The 22,748-nt window shown below is 37.9% G+C and overlaps 1 protein-coding gene across 3 annotated transcripts in view; it reads left to right on the forward strand.

Annotated features, from left to right (window-relative positions):
* The first annotated feature begins 288 nt into the window (after positions 1 to 288).
* The window catches only part of CERK (ceramide kinase), a 36,743-nt gene continuing 14,283 nt past the window's right edge, over positions 289 to 22,748 (forward strand). Inside the window, exons 1-7 of one of the 3 annotated variants that reach the window (XM_071733836.1) lie at positions 289 to 576; positions 5,059 to 5,172; positions 6,242 to 6,364; positions 9,133 to 9,258; positions 9,794 to 9,857; positions 13,610 to 13,755; positions 21,640 to 21,714. In XM_071733836.1, the coding sequence (XP_071589937.1) occupies positions 438 to 576; positions 5,059 to 5,172; positions 6,242 to 6,364; positions 9,133 to 9,258; positions 9,794 to 9,857; positions 13,610 to 13,755; positions 21,640 to 21,714 (787 nt within the window). In that variant the 5' untranslated portion in view covers positions 289 to 437. Of the gene's footprint in view, positions 577 to 1,935; positions 2,050 to 5,058; positions 5,173 to 6,241; positions 6,365 to 9,132; positions 9,259 to 9,793; positions 9,858 to 13,609; positions 13,756 to 21,639; positions 21,715 to 22,748 lie in introns of those variants that run through there. The other 2 variants (XM_071733838.1, XM_071733837.1) reach the window with 2 other exon arrangements.

Raw genomic sequence — 22,748 nt, forward strand, 5'->3', positions numbered from 1 at the left:
AGTTTCTCTGCTCTGAGCCATGCACGGGCCCTCTCACTCGCGGTTCTTGGCGTGTGTGGGGGGGAAATTCCGAGAGAGGGACGGAATTCCCCGGGTGCTGAGCGAGCCCCCGCCTCGGGGCAAGGAGACAAAACGGGTGGGAGGTGCGGGGGCCCTTCGGCTCCTCAGCTCTTGGGAGCAGCGAGCAGTATCCACAAGGGACACAGTAACAACAGCTCTACCAGCCCGGCCCCGCTGACCCCGACTGCCCCAGCCCCACAGGCCCCGCCCCGGCGACGCTGGCGTAAGAGCTGACGCTACGCCCCGCCCCGCCCGGGGACAGGCCGGGTAGCAGCGAGCCGGGGGCGCCGTTAGCTGCCGGGCTCGCCCCGCGGCGGCCGCCCGCTCCGCTGGGCCATGCGGTAGCGGGCTGCGGCGGGCCCGGGCTCACGGCAGCCATGGAGCAGCTCCTGGGCGGCCGGCGGCCCCGGCTGGTCAGCTCGCTGGGGCTGGGGCAGCGCTCCTGGGAGGTCACCTTAGACGAGGAGCGGGGGCGCCTCGCCTGGCGCGACCCCCGCCCGGCGCGCCGCGGTGGCGGTGAGTAGGGCGGCGGGGCGGGCTGCGGCGGGCGGCCGGGAGCGCACCTGCCGGGAGGTCACCTGCCGTGGCCTCTGGGCGGGCCGCCTTATCGCAGTGGCGGGGGAGGGGAGGGGTGTACGCAGCGTCCCTGGCGGCCTGGGGTAGGGAGGCTTCGGGCATGGATAGTGTCGGGGTCGGCCTGCTGGCGGGCCGGCCCGCTGCCGGAGCCGGCCTCAGGGTTTAGAGAATGTCGAGCGTTCTGAGTATTGTGTCTGCGCTGAGTATTTCTTGTACTCGGCCGCTTTTTCGTCCCACAAATGAAGGGCGGCCGTCGGCAACATCCGTGTCCGCGGCAGCGGTCGCCCCTGGGGTTCAGAGTCCGAGGGTGGGGGACTTGAGGGGGTCAGACCACACGCGGAAGGGAGCGAAGCGAAGCGGGGAGGAAGCGGTGGCGGGGCTGCCGGTTCTGCCGAACGAATCGGCGGCTTACTCGGCTTGTGCGCCTCGAAACCAAGGTGAAAGCTGGTCACGACGGGCTGCGGACGCGGCGTGCGGGTGCAGCACGTTCCGTGGTTCCCGGAGAAGGCAATTCAAGCGTCTGGGCTGAGTCTGTGTGCGCCCCGGTAACAAAGCAGGAAGCCTGCCCTTGCAGCTGGGTGCCGAGAGCGCAGATGTGCTTAGCTGAACCCCGTTGTTCCTTGGCACTGTAGGTAGCACCATGCAGCATGTAAAGCTGTATTTAAACTACTCGTAGCAGGACATAATAGGCTTACAGAAAAAGCACCTTTTTTTTTTTTTTTTTTTTTTTTTTTTTAAATTTGCATAGCAGTTGTTAAAAAGTTGTGTTGAAAAACACTATGACAGGGTAAAAGCACTCTCGGACTGAGATGGTATTTCAAGCAATTATTGTTTTTTATCAAAGGAGGGTTGTTTAGAGCTCTTTGCTTTCTAAAGGGTTCCATGGACATTTGGAAAGTAAGTCTTAACTTTTGCTAGTTACTGTTTTGTAAATACTTTATGCAAGCTAATACTTGTAATTTGGTAACAAAGCTCTTCATAGTTTTCCCTTCTGTATAACTGGATTAGTGCTGACTTGCAAAACTGCAAGTGGGAGAGTTTATTGTGAAAAACATACCTGACAAAATGTCAGGATAACTTACGAAAATGTCTGTACATACAGTATATACATATCTGTATATACAGTATATCAAGCTTACTAGTAGACGTCAGGTAGCATTTTATTAGTGTTTGACCTTTTTTTTTATATAGTAATTATTCGCATTATTTTTACAGACGTAGTAGCATGGTATGTCAACATCTGAAAATGTGTAATGTCCTTTTCCTAGCAGCTGTTATAGAGAGGAAAACTGCAGTCATCCTCATTTTAGAGGTTGAAGGATCTGAGACAGAAACTAAAAATAGAAAGGTTGAGTAGTTTATCTGAGAAAGGTTTCAATAGAGATGTCTGCAGTCCCAGCCAGGTTCCCAAATGTAAGTAGATAAATAGTTCTTCCCCTCTTACCATTACCTCTCTTAAATATGTCCAGATTTTATCATATCTTATTGGCCTGAGGCCTTTTGAAAAAAAGGTCAGGAAAAAGGGATGAGGTGGACACAAATGGATCTGTAAGAATTTGATCTTACAGTTTACCTGAGAATTGGTTATGTTTTAAGTATGTCTTTTCTTATTCCTGATGACAAAAAAGTTTGTTACCCTTTTCTGTTGTGTGAATGCAAGTTGACATAATCTAGTTTTATAAGCAGTCTTGCTGAAAAAGTATTGAAAGATATGATCTTAAAGATTGGAAAATGATCTCTAATATCCCATCCAACCTAAACCGTTCTATGACGTGGTATTAGAAGAAAAAAGGGAGGATGGGAGGAAAAAGGGAAATGCCTAAGTATTCTAGAAGGGCAGATATAATTGATGTAGGGACCAATAAAATAAATTATATACCTTCTCTTCTTAAAACCCAGATGAATTCATGTTGTCCTTCACTTGTGCTTTAATAGCATCACCATTTCATATTGTTGTGCTGTTGTCTTTAAGGTCTTTTAAGACCTGGGATGGCTCATCGCATTCTCTGCATTTGTTTTGGAAATTGGAGCAGCATACATGGCAGTATATAAATAAACTTAATAGTATGGAAGATGGTTAGTTAGAAACATATAATTTCAGAGGAGTTGCTTGACCAAGATTAGTATCTTTGAACCATTTAGCCTTTGACTACATGACACTGTGCATTATGCCTAAATCCAGACTTAATTATGCAGTATAAAAGTGCTATATTTTTTGTTTAATAGATAGTTAGTACAGTGAAACTGTTGTCCTTAAACTGAAAAGACTCCATGATGTCTGCTTTTTTTCTCATTATTTATTACTGTTTTGGATTTAGGTACATAAAAATAGTGTGATATGTATTTCTTTGGTGTTTTCAGACATAGACAGGTAAGGGACTAGAGCTATAGTTAGTCATATTGTAGAAGTGTTGAAATATCCACCTCACCCTTTTGCATTGAAATTCAGAAACAAATAGAAAAAACAGAATTCTCCCTTAACATGTCTTTTCCATCTTTCCCCCCAAAACTAGAACTGGAAGAAGCCTGAGTACTAGTTTTCACAAGAGTGATGCTGTTCTGATGTTAGGTCTGTATATTGCAATATCATGGTCTTCAGACCTTTCTGTGGCTCTTCCACAGCTTTGAATTCAATAATTTAGTCATAACACCTTTATTCTCCCTAGGAAGTGAATTTTCTGTAATGATGGATAAATTCTGTAATGATGAATAGATAAATCCTGAATGCCACCATGTCCATGATCCTGAGCTGATTTTAAGAATAAACTAAATGCTGTGATCAGTTACATTTTTGTGCTTTTGCACATCTGTCTTACTTTGAGCTAACCCGTTTTTGAGGGAGGAATTTGGATGCATAGCTGGCAGTGATGAATGAACAAATCTTTACTGGAGTTCTAAGTTTACTTATAAACTCGGTAAATGTTCTGCCTGAAGAAGTGGGAGTGACAGACAGTGTTGACACACCAAAAAGCCTTTCCTAACACAGAAGAACAGTCTTCACAACTGACAGCTACATTATTCACAAAGCAAGCTCACTGTTAGTGTGCTTACCTTGTGGTTTGTCGGGTTTTTTTCTACTCTTGCTTGCTTAGTGTGGGGAAAAGTAGCACACATCTAACACTGTATTTTGCTGGTTTGTCAGTTTGCTCTTCAAGAAAGTGTCTGTTAGGACTGTAAGCACTGTGACCAGGAGTGAGTGATGACTGACACAGCCAGGGTACTGGAAAGACTGTCACCTGTCTATAAAGTATTTTCTTTGTTGGTTTTTTTTGATTTTTGCCATACCCCTTTATCCAAACACTCTGTGTGGAAAACTCATCCTAGTGTGTTGTATATGATAGACAATGAACAAAGTAAAACATGAAAAAATATATGTGTGAAGATCTTTGAGATTAAGCTTAAGGAAATTGGTATGTACTTCAGTATTTCTGAACTTGAAATTCAGTCCTTGAATCTAGATGGTGTTTTGCCTGGAATTTTTTCTAAGAACAGTTGTGTGCTGCTGTGCTGCTTAACTGAGTATATTGTACTGAGCCATGTGAAGTTGTTTAATATGGTCGGGGTCCATAGTTCATTGTTTTTCATTAACGTTGATCTAGTAATGCTGATGTAAGTACCAATGTTTTGTTGTTAACGTGGCAATAAGATTCCCCATGTTTTTTTAAGAACTCATAAAGGTGAAGGGCTTTGAGTGAACAGTGCTATGCTAAATCAGTGAAATAAATGGCTTCTGCTACTTGATGGTAGGGTAAATGCTACATAAGTAGGTGTGGGAAAGGACTATAATTAGTACATATGTGAACCTTGTTGACCTCTCAAAAGGCAGTGAGATAGACCTTCCAATTATTTTTATGGGGCAGGTTGTGGTGACTAAATGGCAGATGACAGCATTGTGTTTGAAGGAGCAGGATTGTGCTGCTTGTATTGAAAGTCTATTGGATACCTTTCCAATGGAAAATTCTCCCTTCTGGGAAAAAGCGGGGAGGGTGGGACTAAGTAGTTGATTTGCTTTCTGATTAGACAGTATAATGTGTAACATTAAGTTTAATAGTGATAATTGTAATTGGACTAATAAAAATTCTTGAGCTCTGTTCAAATACAAACGCCACTGCATTTGGATTTGTTTTTTTAAGCTGTAGGAAATGTTCTGAAAAACTTGTTTGTTTTTGAGACAGCTTTACATCTTTCTGATCCTCTGCAATAGCTATATTAGCTAGTTTTTGGGTCTGACTATCTTAAGATTGGAGTATACTTACCAAGGCAGTGGAGTTGCTTGGTGCTTGTACAGTGCAAGTGGTACTGAGAGTTGCTATCAGTACAGCTGGTATTTGTAGAACAGAAACCTCTCAGGCTTTTACCAAGCCCAAACATCTGGAAAGGGGAGGTGGGATCACTCTGTTCTTTGCTTTTGTTTTCTTACAGAAAACTGTTTTGTACCAGCCTCTGAGATCATTGCTGTAGAAGAAACTGAACTTGACAAGAAACAGCGTAATATTGGGAAATGGCAAAAAATGTCAAAGCCACATGCTTTCACAGGTAAGGCAAATATTGTCAGGATGCCTGTGCTGGTTACTTTGGAGGTAGTTTAGGGCAGATGTGGAAGTAATCTTCAGAAATTTTTCTTGCAATAGGGATGATGTGTTTAAAAGATGCAAAATATCACACACAAAAAACCATCCAAAAACAAACTAACAAACAAACCAATCAAAAAACTCCATCAAACAAACAAACCGAACCACCAAGAATTAGTGGAGTTTACATTTAGAGATTATTTTTTTTAAATTTATGTTTTAAATAGAACTCTTTAAGACCACATGCTGTGTTTAGTTTTTTAATGAAGTTCTAAATATTGTCTTATGTTTCTGCTGCTGAATGACTGTAGTAGGACATTTGCTTTCTACTACTTTACTAGAAATCGAAGAGAGAGGCTGGAAAAATGGGTCCTAAATGTTTGAGTTCCTTGTCCTTTTGACTGCATTCATAAAACAAAATGCCAGAAATAAGCTTCTGGTTCTTCTGAGGAAAGACTGGTGGCTTCTGTGCCTCAAAGCTGGTGCAAATGTGGTTGCTCCCATGCCAAAGTTTTTGTTGTGTCCTTCACATTTAGTCCTTCAGTAACAAAAATTAGTGTTAGTGTGGATGGAAAGGCAAGGGTGCTGTTGTCTCACCAGCTTAGTTATTACTGCACAAGAAAACTATATCTGAGCTGAAGTGGCATTTTATGCTAGGTAGACACTGCAGGCTTCAGTATGGATAAAACAATATCTAAGCTCAGTAAACTTCTGTATAAGTATGTTTATAATCAGCTTACGGAAAATGGGTTGTGTTTGATTTAACAATTAGTTTGTGTGTCTGCTATGAGATAATGTCCCAGAGCAAGTATCTTCATTTATGTTTTAATTTTGAATTTTATAAGTGTCCTGTTCATACTGTGAATGCTTCTGTCATTTGCACAACTGGGTAGTGGGGGTCAGCTATCACTTTTTTCCAGGTGGGTATTTTGATATTTTGATGATCTCTTCTGCATTGTCATTTTGCAGAACTGTCTCAGTGTGCTTTGTGGTTTGTTTTTTTTTTTTCCTCTTTTTTTTCTCAATTTCAATAGTGTATTATGTGAAAAAAGCTCGAAATCACCGCTGGCGGTGCAGTGATGTGACATTTTGGTGTGTTGATGAGCACTTGTGTAATCAGTGGATTCAGGCGCTGAAAGAATTACTTGAAATGCAGAGTAAGTTTGACTAAATTTCTAATACTTGCAGCATGATTTAACAGGCCTCTACGTCAATAAATACTATTTTGATGTATCTTTTGAACTCTTACGAGCAGCTTACGCTGAAGTTGAGGGAGCCGAGTTGACATGTTTCATTCTTCTTATCACTACTTTTCTATCTCATGTGTTTGCTAAATTGTACTGAATATTTTGCTCTATTCACTCAGGACTATAGATGTCTTAATTTTGCTCAGATGGGAGTTATTTTCACAAAATGGGGACATGTTAGAAGCTTAGCAGAGGCCTTAAATTATTGTAGATTTAAAGAAAGTGAAGGGCAGATGTAAGCTCAGAGATTTGAGGTACTATAGAGATCTGAGGACAAGAGCTGTAGCAGTTTTAAGATTTATGGGTGCCTTTGTGTGTCTGTCTCACCTTTCTAGTCTCTCTCATTAACAATGTTCCTTATGCAGTAAGAGTTCCCATTAATAATTTCTGAGACTTCTGGACATCTACATCTTGGAAGACTTAAAACAGTTTTGCAGGAGTTATTCCTGAAAGGCCTTTATGGTTTAAGGCCTGGTTGGCTATTAAACAAATGACAGATGCTATTAACCCCTCTCACTTCCCAGAAGGTGAAATGAAAGAGGATAAGAGAGAAACTTATGGGCTGGAAAATAAACAGAACAGTTTTAACAACACAGTAATGATGGAAAAGAAAATCATGAAATAATGTATACAAAAGAAATATTGTGCTCCACCCCTGATAAAGCTCAGGTCACCACTGAGGCTGCAGGGCAGGCAGGCCCTGGGAAAATCCCAGGCTGGACTCTTGGAGTCAGTAACAGATGGTAACAGGATTCAGGAGCACACAGATCAGGAATGCATGGGTCAGAGTTGAAGGCAGAACGCATGAAGTCCTTTCAGGACATTGGCCATGAACTAAAGAGAGAGCTTGACCCTCATGATCTGCCAGCTTTATACCAAGTGTGACATGTATGGCCTACTGAGTTTTATCAGTTTTGGGTTGCCTGCCCAGTCTGCTCCTCCCTGCAGGTGGGTTGCATGTTTGACCCCTTTTCTTCCCTTTCGTTTCTGGCACATAAGAGGTTTAGCAGAACCAAGCAGTGACCTTAGTTCCTGTAGCAGTGAGGATAAGCAAGAGCCTTTCTGCAGAGCACTCATACCATTACCTCTGAATAACTATAACTGAGCATTATCACTCTTAGAAGCAGACACTGGAAGCATACTGTTAATTTTAGTAAGTGCAATTACTTAGGAGAAACTAAAATGAAATGTAAAATTACTAAAAGGAAAATTGGTTATGTCCTGGCTTAAAACAGGACAAAGAGATACCTTGATAGATATAAGGAAGTGGCAGAAGCAGAGCAGCTCCTTGACAAAAGGGACATCAAGGATGACCATAGCTCAGGCAGTGCCCTCACTGACCAGGGTGCAGTCCCACTGTATCTGAGCTGGGTGGGCAGAGCAGGGATGAGAATAGCAGCAGGTCCCATTTACAGCTCAGATGAGAGAAACTGATCAAATCCATCCAGGGAGACCAAACAGCAGTAAGAGATGGGAGGCAGGACTAGAGATAAATTACAGTGTAGGTCTGAGGTCCATCTGAGACACTGAGCTGGAGGTAGGACTGAATACAAATATACCTGATGTTACTGAAACATGTACTTAATACACAGAATACAAATGGATATTTAATAAAATATGTTCGGAACAGGAGTTCAAAGTATGCATATTACTTTTTTTTTCTTGTGTCTGTGTTACACAAGATACCTGGGTTTCAATAAAATACTTCCTAAAATGACATTTGTGCACCCAGTCAGTACGTCTGTTAGAGGTGGCCCTGGCAGTCATCGCCATTTAAATGCAGGTGTTCATTCTATTGGTTACAAACTATTTCAGAAAAGGTAATATGTTCTCGGAGAGGGTGAATATGTTTTGGGGGAGTGTGGCAGCTTTAAACCATTCAAACAGTATAGTGCTGATCTAAGAACTGTGTTCTCTTAATTTAAAATAATAATTTGAAATGCCATCAGAGGAAGGGGCAAATGCTATAATAGATTGTAGTGTTATATGCAAAAAAGGAAGGCTCTTGAGGTGCAACAAGCATTATTGTTTTGTGTATCTATTAGTACAGAGGTGTAATAATTATTTTTATTGCTAACATGAATGTAAATCCAGAACTACTTGAACAAACTGGTGATAATAAAATCATTGGGGTGTTTTTCTGGTGGGAGGGGTTACTCTATAAGGCAAGCACTTAATGTGTGACATGTAGTTTTTGCCAGTTGTTCTTGTGTCTTTAGCACAGAAAGGAAATGCATTTTAACTGTGTTACCAAAACAAGAACATTCTTTAAATAAATTAATGTTAAAGCATTTCTGTGTATGCTTTACTCACACATGCCCATTGCTGCCTGTGGTTTGTCTATTGTTTTGTGTGCCTCAGTGTCTAAGGGGGGAGGTACTGCAAGAATAATATGCTTAAATGTGCAAAACATGGAGTCAGATGAAATTATTCTGAATTTCACCTACCATCTTATTACCAATACAGTACTGTCAGTATCCTCAGTATGGCAGAGGATAGATGAATCAGGTTTTTATAGCTCTTTGTCAAAGAGTTAGAGTTAAAACAGTTAATGAAGAGTTACAAAAGTCTTCTATGCTGTCTTCACTGTCATGTTTATGGGTTTGGTTTTGTATAGCTCATTGAATTTTTGCTTGGTGTGAAAAAGTAGTATACTATAATACTTTTATTTACTGCAGAGTCTAGACCAAAGCAGTTACTTGTGTATATTAATCCATATGGAGGAAAACGGCAAGGGAAGAGGATTTATGAACAGAAAGTTGCCCCACTCTTCAGCCTGGCTGCTATCTCCACTGATGTTGTTAGTGAGTAGTGCATATTTTAATTTCTTAATAAACACATTGTGATCTCTTTAAAACGTCTCTGAATAGCTTAAGTTCTTTCTGTTATTTGTATTTTCTTACGAAGGAAATGAGACTAAAGTGGGAGACAGGGATGTTTTTTAAGTAAAAGATAGGTTACCAGGTAAATTATGACCTTATATCAATTTTCTGCTTACTAAACTAAAACTTGAGGTTATTCTTAGCTATTTGAACTCTTCGTTTATAAGATACTGTATTTGTCTTTTTTTTTTCTGTTTTACTATTAAAACAAATAGTTAATTTGCACAGTTTTTTTAGCAAAAGATTTTTCCCTATGTGTTGCAGTGCATGTCTCCTTTGATTAATTCCTTGGGGTAAAAATTTTTGAAATAAGTTCTATGGGCAGGCTGTTTTATGATAGCACTGGTAATAGGATCATGTTTATTAATGAATAATTAAATTTTTAATTGTTTACTGTATACCATTTTATAATGGTATTTCTGTAATAGTAATTTTTAATGTGTTTATTTCTTCATAGTAACTGAACATGCCAACCATGCTAAGGACAATTTATTTGAAGTTAATATTAATAAATATGATGGGTAAGTAACTTCACTTGCCTTTTTTTTCCTTCTCTTGATGATATACTCTGTAATCTGCCCTTGTCTCTATTTTAAAATAGAATCCCTTATTGCTGATACATTTATTGCAACAGCTTAAGGTTCTGGTTTATATTCCTTTTCTTGGGAGATTCACATTTAGGACTATCAAAGGAAAACTAAACTGTGTCAGTAAACCTGTTCAACACACGATATATTAAAGTGTAGTATAGCAGGGTTTCTGTGAGATTTATGTTCAAAAGATGAATATAAGATCAATTTTACTCATCCAGAATTTGAGCATTCTGTGATAGTGTGGAAGTTAACCTTGAAATGTTTTGTGGTTTAGGTGATCTTGACATATACATGAGTCCAGAACACTGCATCAGTAACATTCAGCCTATGTCAAAAAACCCATGAACTGTTAGAAATGTTTCAGATTGTTCTTCTTGCTAAGATTGGTCAAATAATGGCTCCATCATTTGGCTTTTTTTATATTTGCTCTGTTGTGCAATTCCTGTTTTAAAAGAAAACTTACTGCATGGTGAAATTGCATTCCTTTATTAAATCTGCTGTAGATGCAGAATATTTTGATCAATAAGATAGTCATTCCAGTTTCTGGTTCATGGTATGAAGAAAGCTTTATGACTGGAAAATTGTGAAAATGTTGGCAGAACCTATGCAGATAAACTCATAAAAACAGTATTTTACAAGGGTATCCTCTTGTGCTTGTTGCCAGGTACATTTAAACTGGTAAATTGCAAAAATAAAGAAGTTTGTCTTTTCAGAGTACCTACACTAGGGTAGCAGTTCTACATGTTTTGTAAAAATCAAGTGAGTGTGTGATGTTGACAGATCATGGAAACTCTATTCACAGGCTGAGTTCCTAGACTTTACCAGCTTTAAAATGAGTTGACTTTTAATAAGCAGTTTTGGCTATACAGGTTTGTTTTTGTTTTTTTTTAAATTTTGCAGAAGTGCAAGAAAGGGAAACTGGGACCATAGAAAAACCTATTTAAAATTTTTCCTTTTCATTTGACTTAGGTGATTTGAAATAGGCAATACTGACAGCTGGTGAAAAAAAGCACAAAGCAGAAGAGGGAAGCAAGTGAGCTCACGTCCACTGCTGGCAAATTGTTTTTTACAAGTAGTACCGATCAATTATAGTGGTACCTGAAATGTTTTTGACAGATTCAAGCAGTCTCTCATTGTAGAAATATTTTTTTATTGCTTGGGTGGGGCTTTTTGTTTTTTTCTCTCTAATATGATTGACCTGAGTTGGCCAGAGAACTGCATCATACTATATTTTTAGTCCCAGGCTGGGTTTTAATGACAGCATGCAAACTGCAACCTGTCTTTCCAAGCTTGATTTTTGTCTGTCATGTACAAGTCTGTTTCTGTGGTGAACAGTGATACTAGTAAGAAGTTCTTAGTATTAATACAACCTTTTATATAACAGCTTCCATAGTTATATGGAAGATTTTAGAAGTGCCTGAGCCACATAAGTGTGTGTGTTTCTTCAAGTTTCATTGACTCTTCTCACATACAGGAAAAGCTTCTTTGGGTTCCTAATTGTTGTTCATCTGTCCTCTTAAACTGGCTGTCCATGCAGTGATGAGATTCTTCATTTCATCTCGAGATATTCTACATGGCAAAGTCATGCCTGTTACTTTGGAACTAGATACAGGGTTCTTAATGATAACCAGTACACTGCTTTCCAAGTGTATTTACTTGAAACAGCTTATTTGCATTTACCCATAGCAGAATTTCTTATGGTGAGTTTACTAATTTAGGAGTTCAGTGACAGAACAACTTCTCTTTAAAAACAGTTACTGTGTTCATTCAGTTACAGTATAGCAGGGTTTTGTACATCATTGTGCAGGACAACCAGAGCCTGCTGTAATATTGTTCAGGTAATGACCATGTTTAGTATAAGTCAAATATGTATGAATCACTGAGCTTCCTTATGTGTATGACAGTTGCACAAGCCCCTGTGAAACTATTTCAGGTTAGCTTTCTTCCTGGTTCTTTAATTAGTTCACAGAGTGGTTGAGATTAGGAGGAACCATATTTCTTTCAAATTCATTTGTCTTCAGAACCTGTTTCTCCTGAAGTACTCTGCCAGATGTAGTTAATTGTTATTATTCTGTCTAAAAAGTAGAAAATTAAACCCAAAATGTAAGAATTCTAAAATCTCTTTTGGTGGTTACTCACTAGGGAGCATCACAGGTGTGACTTGCATGTTGGTCATCTGACATTTGCAGTGAATTGGATCATGCTGTCTATATGGACTTCTTTATCTCAGTATTTGCCCTTGATTGATGTAGACATTCATACCATTGTCATCTCAGCCTGGATATAGTGTTTTTATAAATGGAACACTACTGTGGCAACATTGACCTTGAACTAATGTGGAAATTCTTGTCCATTCAACTTTTTTCTTAGAGCCTGCAGAGAAACATGAAGCTAAAGCTAAAATTGAGGAATAATGTAGTTAAGCTATGAGAAGATTAATTATGAAACTGAAAAATAAACATCCTTTTCTTGCTTTTCTTCCAGTCTCTTAGGTCTTGACTTATAATTGTACAGTATATATTTTTAAGACTGTCCTCCCCATTAATGAAAAAAATGACTGTTTTTTCCAAGCTTTTATTCTACTGAAAATACAATAAGAAGTAAATTTAAATCATCTATACTTACAATGTAAATAATCCAACTTATCCTGTGAAATAGGTACTCATTCTGCAATATCTCTTGCAGACTATGCAGAAAAATAAGTATTGATAAAAAAAAAAATAAAGTGAGTTTATGCATTGGGAATGATTGCTGTAGATAAGAGTAAACACTCGTAAACATGTATGTTGGGGTCTACGTGGAATTTGTTTGAATTTGCTTTGAATTTGTTGCATGTTCCTTTAAAGTGTGTTTCAATTAGCTTTTCTGTTAGAGGATGTTTATGCTTATAGAGTTCAAGGTGTGCGTTTGAGTATTGTGCATTAAATATTTTCTGCTGTAAGAGTCTTTTACTTCGTAGTATTTGCTTGGCTGGGGACTCTCTGCTGAGCATGTTAAGGATCTTTGTAGCTGCTGCACAAGTTCTGACCTGAATTAGGTTTGAATAACAAAGTTTTGCATCTGGTAACATTTAGAGCTCTCTGTTTTGCTATGAATGGTTATATAGGTATATATGACTTCTGTATGTCTGGGCTCTCAACATGTTCAAAAGAGCATGCAAGCATGCTGGTTTTTGACTTTCATATAATGTGTATCCCTATTAAACAGTGTAAACATGTACTTCTGCCTGAAGCCTGAAATATAAACTTACTTTTCACATTTTAATTAATGTACCTTATTTCCATTTTGCTCGCTTGGAAAGCTGTATGTACTGTCCTGTTCAGTGTTTTCCTTGTAAAGTGAATTTCCACTGACATTTTTCTGTCTGCACATAGCAATGGAGGATAAAGGCTTTTCTAGGTTACATTCATAACATTTTTTTCTAGCATTACAGACATGTCTAGTTGTGTCTGCAGTTGTGTAGCTTGTATTTTTTTTCTGCTTTTGCTCTTTTTTTTTTTTTTTTTTTTTTTTTTTTTTTTTTTTTCTGCCAAGTTGACTCTGGGCTACTATATTATGCAAAAATGGAGGAGGAGAGTAGAACAACTGTTTTTGATGTACCCAGTGCATGCCCCAAGTAGAACACTTGCTGTGTTGTTTATTGACTGTTAGTGTGCATTCTAATTTGTGTTTCCTGGCAGTGTTGTTTGTGTTGGTGGGGACGGCATGTTCAGTGAAGTGATGCATGGTCTCATTGGAAGAATGCAGAAGGACTCTGGCATAGACCAAAATAATCCCAAAGCACCGTTAGTCCAGTGCAATATAAGGATTGGCATAATTCCTGCTGGTAAGACGGGGTTAACTTTCAGTTTACTTTGTTATTTTATTCTTGAAATTTCTTCTGCTGAATAACTTCATGAATTTAGGCCTAAGTGTAAGATGCGAGCAGTTACACTACATAAAGACACCTAGCTAAAGCTGTCTGAATCCTTGTATAATTATTGATCACATGCAATTTTATTTGGGAAGTGTACTTTGTAAAGGAAATAAAATCTTACATTCAACTTTGGAATTTAATTGCTACTTTTGTGTGTTTGTGTCTTCTCATATGTTAATGCAAGATAAGCTGTTTACAGTAATACCTTTGCCTATCTAAACACATTAATGATTGAAATTTACTGAACAGAGACTTACCTGATAAATATCTTTCCAGTTCCAAGAGCTTCACAAATCTAGGTAAAATTGTAATGAGAATCTTCACGCTGTTCTGACAAAATCCAAAGAAAGGCTAAAAACTTACCTTGTTTGGGGTGGGTCACAGCTTAAGACAACCTTTTTAGAGGTCCTATGCCTTCACAGTTCTCAGAGTCACCTTTTTCAGGCAGCCCTGAATACTGTCATTGAGAGGCATTTGAGAGAACTCATTATTGGAATTCAGGTCTTTGATGATAAACTCGTTATTTATTGACCATGGGTACTCTTGGATCAATTTTGCTGTTGAATCTAGTTTCCCATGTGTTACTCAACCCTGACCTGTGGGTGCCCAAGATTCCTTAAAAAATGAACTTAGAGATGACTCTTCTAAGGACTGAATTCCATGTTGCAGCTCTTTTATAGCATCTGGGATTTTGAGGACTCTGTGGACAGACAAATGGGCAGTTCAGTGTCTTTTCTATCCTGTTCCCTTTGTCATTGAATCATAGCAATATTTTGGTTGGCTAAGACCTTTAAAGTCATCAAGTCCAATTGTTAACCTAACACTCTGAAATCTACCACTAAACCACGTCCCTAAGCACCACATCTATGTCTTTCTGATACCTCCAGTATTGTCAGCTTCTTGAGATATGAATTGAAAAACTGGGATATGAAGTAAACATTTTGAGCTCCTGATTAAAACAAAACCCACAGATGTCTAGCAGAAAAATTAGCACAGATTATACAAAAAACATCAAATTAAATAGTGTTTTGAAACCTTCAGGATTTAGGTGACTAATTTTATATTCATTATATCTTTGTTAAGAATGTGTTCAAGCCAAAATGGTCTTTATTGTTGCTTGTTGTGTGTGTATGGTTGGACTTCATGACCTCAGAGGTCCTTTCCAACCATGACTGTTCAGTGATTCTGTGATTTTAATACTGCTAACAGGTATCAAGCCACTTTCCTCCCTTATATACTTTAGTGTATGTTTGTTGTGTTTTGTCCATTGTAGCTGTTTGCTATTTGAATGCATACTGCATGCTCTGTTCTTTAAACTAACGTGAGGTACAGCCTTATAATCAGTGCTATGATTCAAAATTTTCTCCAAGTTGTCCCTCATTTATAATGATGCATAAGAAAAGTGGCCTTGAAGTTTCATTAAGTTTTTGGAAGAACAGAGGATATGTATCTTTTTCTATTTGTATATTATACAGTATTTAAAATGCTCCATTACTGAAAATTTGTGAAAGTAGTTTTTACTGAAGGAGTCATATCCCCTAGTTCCCAGAGTAGTGCCAGAAATCTGTTCCAAAATAACGAAGATCCTTAAAAAGATGTTGTTTTTTAAAAACTAAGCTGGCAGTCCTACAATACAGCAAGCCAAAAGGAATAATGAAACATAAACAATGCACCTAGAAAAATATCTGTAATATTCTTTTGTTCCTCATAAGCAACCTTTTTCTTAAAATCCTAAGAACTCATTAATAGATATTGAAGGCAAACACTACTTGTCATTTAGAGATTAAGTTCTGAAGCTCTGTGTCTTCTGATACGTGGAGACAGTTTACTGAGGACTAGAGCCTGGGTTAAAGTGACACTGAAGGAGTGTTTTTGCCTTTTTTAACATTTAGTTTCCACTGTAAAGCTGTGTTAACAGCAATATGATAGGTTGTGGCTTGTGGCTGAGATTGAAGTGTCTGTATCCAATCTAACTCAATTCAGCAGGCCATCTTTGCTCAGAAACTGTTGATTGAATTGTACAAGGTTTTGAAATACAAATGAAAGAGATTCAATGCTACAACAGTCCAGTGTAGAAGACTTGTTTTTATGAATTACCTTACTTTCAGTAGGCAGAATCCCATTGCGCAGGCTCTTTTTTAATGTTGGATGCTACTTGATTCTAACTTTCTGGAGCACGCTCTGCTTGGCCCCTTTTGTTGAACAGCTGTGTCTATTTCCAGACTGTCTCTTTCTTTAGTTTTTTCTGGTGAAAAATTGTCATTTATTCTTATGCCTTATGATTTTTATATAATAACTTGTGTATTTATTGACATGAATAAAGGCTTCTACTCAAATGGCAGTTTTAACTCCTGAATTTCTCTCTTTAATTCTTCAAATCTACTAGTGTAAATTGACCGATTGCTGTTTTGAACAGGTCTGCTGTTGAGTACTTAAAGTTTTGCTCTCTGATGTGCTAACTACAAGTCAGTGCAACTACAAAAATTTCTTTTGACTTATTATTTCTTCCTAGTGCCATCTAGCTTTGAAAGCACATTCAGCCTGTTTGCTTTCTGACACAGTTTTTCACTGCATTCAGAGTGGTAGTATGTCTTCAGAGAACTTAAAACAGAGAATCTTTTACAACTTGTAGCACTGAGGTTTCATCCACATGTTTTAGTATTAAAATTATACCCTCTGGAGTAAGCCAAAATAATTAATAGTTCTTACTAAATCTGGCACAGGAGAGGACAAAGCTGCCAACTGCTGTCCGAGGACTCTTTAGTAAAAGAGAGTGGATTAGATTAAATACTCTTATGATCTCAGTAGGCATAAAAATAAAATCCTATTTCAGCCTGTGCTGTGGCATAATATTAATGCATTCATTATTCCAAAAACAAGTCTGCCAGTCTACCCTAGGGAATAATGTTGCAAGCAGCAGGAAAGATTGAGTAAAGCTTAGCTACAAAGTGTTAATTGCCATAGTGATTTAGGCTTCTAGTGTATCCGGATCATCCCATTTTTGTTATGGTCAGGACATGAACTCTAATGTGTAGGACTGAAGCATGCAGTACAATTATAATCAGCCTGTTGATGTCCAGCAGTAAAATTTTGAGAGGTAAAGCCAGCACAGGCTTCTTATCTGAAGATATCATAGAAAAGTGATGGAGAATTCATTCACAAACTAAAAACCAGATGCAAGTAAAATCATGAAGCATGACTGGACTCACACTGCTGTCATCTAGGCTGTAAAATGTACCTTTAAAATATGTTAAAGTATAGCATAAAAAGCTAGTTTTGTTGTTTCAAGGTTCAGTATGTGCAGTCTGAAATCTGAAGTGCAATTGTTTTGTTTTCCTTCTCCAGCATTTTAAATCCATTCTGCTTCTGGCAATCACAATCTTAGAGCTAAATATACTGCCACTTATGCTTCACTTAACATGGTGGAGCTGCTATGAAAACAATTAAGATTGCTTTTCCCTGTGATCTTAATGTCATCTCTTAAATTTGCCATTATTGTATTAAACAGTTTCTGTTGTACTATAGTACTGAACTTCTGCTGAAGTGATTATTTACCAAAAATATATTCAGACCAAAGTCCTTCTGAACTGTTCCTTTTTAAGCCAAGTCTGTCATTCTGCAAATGTTATACTTTGATTTCTTGTTTCTGGATGCAGAAAGGAAGGTCTAAAAAAACTTAGAGTAGATGCATGATTGCATGCCCAGGCTGTTATCTCACCCGGGAACAGCAGCTTCTCCCCTTACTTTTGTATGTGTCTGATCCTTGACATTTGAAAATAGCTTTCAAAGAGTCACAATCTTGATTTTTCAAAATACTGAATGCACCTTGACCAAGACTATGCAGTTACTATGTCAATACTATGTCAATAGCATGACTCACCTGATACTTCATTTATGAGGTGACAGTATGGATTGTGTCCTCACAAAAATGCTACAAATGTAAAGGACCCCCTCTGAAGTTGTTATTCTATCTGCTTGCAGTATGGAGTGCTGTTGCCATATTAATTTAACTCTGAGGACACTTGCATCTGTCTGTGCACAAGAATCCAGAAATATTTGCATGACAAGGGGAAATCTGGAGATTTAGATGTACTGTGTTCTGGGTAGTGCAGTCCATCACTTTGGTTTCTTTAATCTTGCTGTAGAAAAAAATGTTTTATGGGCAGTACATACTCTCTAGTATTTTAAATTTTTACATATTTGGTCATTTCTCCTTGTGATTAATTAAATGGAAGGACTTGTGTGAGAATTTTCAAATCATTAAATTTATTTTTAAAATTACAGTGTTTAAATTTGGGGAGGGAAAAAACGTGGAACAACTTGCCTACATAACAGCTATGTGGCTGTATGGTAACTCTTAATAACAAAATGGCTTTGGGGAAAATGGGTAATGAAACAGGGCTCTAGTGTACATAATATATGGTAAAGGTTCAAGGTAATCATGCTTACTTTACTGAAGGCTAGTTGATATGCACTCTACACATTTCATATTTTAGGTAGGTTCTTAATATCAGAATCTCAAGGATGAGAGATTTCTTTGGCAGGGAGATTTCAGACATTTAGGATTCAGCTATTTACATGTGGCAGTATTGTGTCACCATCGTTGGAATGCTATAGCCCTATGCAAAACAATGGTTGTATCAGAATAAAAGTTGAAAGCCTGCAGAGTAATCTGCAGTACTTGAACACTGGTGGTTGGTATCATTTTAGATAACATTTACTCTTCTTAGGGTTCATTCCAATTTGAAATTGATACTCAACTTTTCATGCTTGCACCTAGTTATCTTCAAGTGAGATGGACATCTAAACTCATGTTATAGCCAGGAGGTATCTGGTCAGTACAGTCAGTCTAGATCTTGTGTTGCATCTGCCTGTCTTGTGTCTGTATACCTTGAGTCAAGCTCAAGCTACTGTTTGCATTCCTCACAAGATCTTCTTGATCAGAATGGAAGTTTTTACATAGTTTGTAGTGTTATATGTACACTTTTAATGACTTCCATGTGTCCTAACCTGAAACTTCATCATTCCCTTGCATGCTGATTTACTTCTAATGTAGTGATGCAAAAATTAGTTTTCATGCTGAATATCTTTCTTTTTTTAGTGAATTAAGGCACAGTCCAGATACTTCACATTTGCACGTAGACCTGTGCAACCCATAAAAAACTTACATTCCCTCACTCTGGTTGTTGCCCTTAAAAAAATCTAGTAGAGTATGTACATAACTTTTCTGTTGTTTGAACGGGAACAAACAATATCCACCACCTAGCATTAGTCAAGAATCATGGTTTATGAGAACTTCTTTTCCAAACTGAGTGTTCTGGCAATCTAACCTATTAACAAAGCGATAGTAGTCAAACTATATTTTAATCCTGCCTTTGGTATCAGATTTGTGCTGGTGAAATGAGACATTTGGGTGGGGTTTGCATGTGCATCTATTCAGAGTGCTGTTTCAGCAGTGGTAGCTGCTGAAATCTTTCCAAAGCTATGAAAGATCCACCTCCTGCTCTAGAATACTTGTTTGATTAGGACTTTTTTAAAGAGATTAAAATTCCTAGTCATAATGAACTTTTTTTTAACCTTTAGGCTACCATTAGATTAAGGCTTTGTGTCCCAGTGGGACTGGGTGCAGTCTCCTGGAATGTACCTAAGGAATATCAGTTTTGTTGCTTCACACTACTGGCTCTGAGAGACAAAAAAACCCCCAAGCCCAATTATATTTTACTGTTTGTAGTTCATACTTCAGCTGGTATGTCTGCAAAAGAGGGATAGTTTGACAGTGGTTACACACTGTTGCCATCTTCCCCAGGCTTCCATTTCAGAATCTGAAAATTAATTTCGGACTCCAGATCTTATTTTAGCCCTCCCTTGCTAGTTAACTAATAGAAATGAAAATAAGTTCTATTAATTCACCCAACAGATAAATTGTCTCTTAATGGACTACAGAAGAGTATAGAGATAGATAGAGTGTCCACTCTTAAAATGTAGCTTGTGTGAATTCCCCTCTTCTCCTCCCACTTACAATGGGTCTACTTGGAAGCTCCCTTACATCCCAACAGATGTGACTAGGGTAGATTTTGCAACAGAATGCAAATATAACTTGAAGAAAGGAGGCTGGATGGAGTGTTAGGCTTTTATGTTCAGCAGTAAAAGTTCAGATCTTTTCGTGGCTCTTTTTAGTGGCTACTTGTTTTTCTGTTCAAAAGTATTCAGGTTTTTTTGCCAGACTGAAATTCGTGAGTGTAGGAGAAAAAATGAAATTGAGAAAAATAGGCAGTGAAGTATAGCTTCAATATCTGAACTCTGCTTAATATTTTCTGCAGTAAAACTCAAAATGTGGCATGATACCATCCATGTACTTTGTCAGTTATGATACTGAGAGAAATTGGGGTCCCATTTCCTGTACAGCAGCATATTTTTGTAATGATATACTTGTACCCTCTTGAACCTCAACCTTGTAAAGAGAGATCTCTAGTGAAACTGTTTTGTTCTGCAATGCTGTTACTTCTGTCTTCTCTAATTGCTTCTTGGAGCAGCTGCTTGCAGCATAGCATTTTCTTGACAGAAATGCCTCTGTGCCCTTCACTGGTAGGGGAAGTGGTGTCCAGTTCCTGAGAAAAGACATGGAGGGGAAAGAACTTTCTTTGCTCTTATTGATAACTGTATATGCCCTGTTTTCAAGGTGAGAAGGAACCAAAAGTAGTTTTTAAGTAGTGATAACACATTGCCCTGTTTTTAGTTTTCTGTTTCAATTTGATGAGGCTTCAGAAATGCATCTCATCTGAGATGCTTTACATATAAAGTATCAGTAGCAAATCTGTGAAAATATATGTTAACAAAATAAGTTTTTGCTTTCAGACATCTGGACTTGACTTTAAAAGAATTCAGTTTCAGGGAAGGGATGGGAGAAACTACAATATAATTTGGAGTTAGATGCTGCAACAAAAATGCTTCAGTACCTTTATCCCTGCTTTTCAAGTCCCTATTGCAGAGTGGGATTCAGAACCCTACATAAGGTTCTTAGATTGGTTTTTCTATAAGGATTAGGGAGAATTGCCTGCTTCTAAACTGCACCAAAAATAAAAAGGAGACATTGAGTGAGGAGTGGCTTGCAAGTAGATAGTCACAAAGACAAAATAGCTGAAACCTAAAGCTTCTCCCTTTTCTTCTTGCAGGTATTGTGATATAAACTGTAAAGGCCCATCCATAGCCACTTTTCACTCTTATCTAATTCCTGAAAACGAAAACAAGTACTTAATAATTTTTAAATAATAGAACTAAACAGGAGTCTCTTGTTTAAGATGCATCTGGAAGTGAAGGAGGTGTTGGCACTCTGAACTATAGACTCCCCCCAAAAATAGTAGATTGGTCAGCTTTTTTTTTTCTGATGAAGTCTTGGTAAGTGTCACAGTTTAACACCGGGCCAGCAATTAACTAAATTCCAAGACAGAAAATTAGCTCTATCCTGGCCCAAACCAGGAGATTAAGAAATCTTAAGCAGAGGAGTATCAGCATATGGTTTCTGCCCCCTCCATCTTTATTTGATATAAAAGCTGGAGTGCAAACCTGTAATTCTTCATGCAAGTTAATTTCTTCACCTTCATGAGTTGCCATATATTTAAAGCCAACATAGTGGAAAATCTTTGTATATTGTATGGCGATAAATAAATTCTGCTCATTAGGGGAAAAAAATTTACAATTTAGAACAAAGAAACAGAATGCTCTGATTTGCTGGACCATGCCAGTAATACTTGTTTTGAAAAGATATGAATTAATATCTATTTTTTTATTTTTCAGGATCAACAGATTGTGTATGCTATTCAACTGTTGGCATTTCTGATCCAGTAACATCAGCTCTTCATATTATTTTAGGTGGGTGGTCAGAGTTTGCTATTTTTGTATTAAAGTTATTAAAATAGCCAAAAAAGCAGTAATTCCATTGAGTTCTTTCTACATACATGTTTGGCCATAATGACTGAGTTAGAGTAGGAAATGTTTGAGATTTAAATCTCTAATTTGAAATACAGAAGGTTAAAATTTAAATCCTTTCTCTATTGTAATTCATTGTATTCAAAGGGTCATAATGTTACGAAATTTTGTATCTGGTGCTTAACTTTACATACATTCTGGCATGCTTTTGAAAATAGAAAAATTCAGTCAGAGTATAAATTGTTAGTCTGTTTCTATCCCTTAGTTAAGACAAGAAAGTAAACACGAGTGCATGTGTGAATAGTTGTATGTTGTACCCTGGGTAATTCAATGCTTCCTTGCCAAGTTAGAAGTATAGTTTCTGCTTGACTGGAATTAGCATTTTTATGATTTGTAAGTCATACATTTGAGGAGGAACCAGGGAGGAAAAGAACTGCTGTTCAGTAAATGCTTTTTGATATTTTTTTGTCAGTAGGCATGCTGACATTGCCACTTCTCAGACTCCCTTAGCAATGAAGTTGATGAACTTCATGGGGGATGAAGGACACAGCTTAGCATACCAGTGCGTTGTGATTTGTCTTGTCTATCCTGTCTGCCACATACTGAAGAATCTTAGTCACCTAGTTCTTAACACTGATTTTAAAAAACACTACAAGATAGTCTTCAGTTATAAAAATGTTGCATAATCATGACAGAATTTCCAAGTTACAATTATTTCATTATGACTCATTTTTGAGTACATAACAGTTGCAACTTTAGGAGCTAATCTGGCAATGGTTTACACATGTGTTTCTCTGTTAACCGTGGTTAAATCTGTTCAACATATGTAGAATTTAGTCCATTAGAGAGAGAGAGATGTGTATTTACTTTATCATAGTATTTTACCTGGATTATTAAATGTGCATGCATACACATGTATTTAGGTTTTTAAGAGTCTTTCTTACTTATGTAAATGGCTCTTTGCAGTAGTCCAGGGT

Source organism: Heliangelus exortis, chromosome 1, assembly GCF_036169615.1.
Source record: "Heliangelus exortis chromosome 1, bHelExo1.hap1, whole genome shotgun sequence".
In the NCBI taxonomy this organism is placed as follows: Eukaryota; Metazoa; Chordata; class Aves; order Apodiformes; family Trochilidae; genus Heliangelus; species Heliangelus exortis.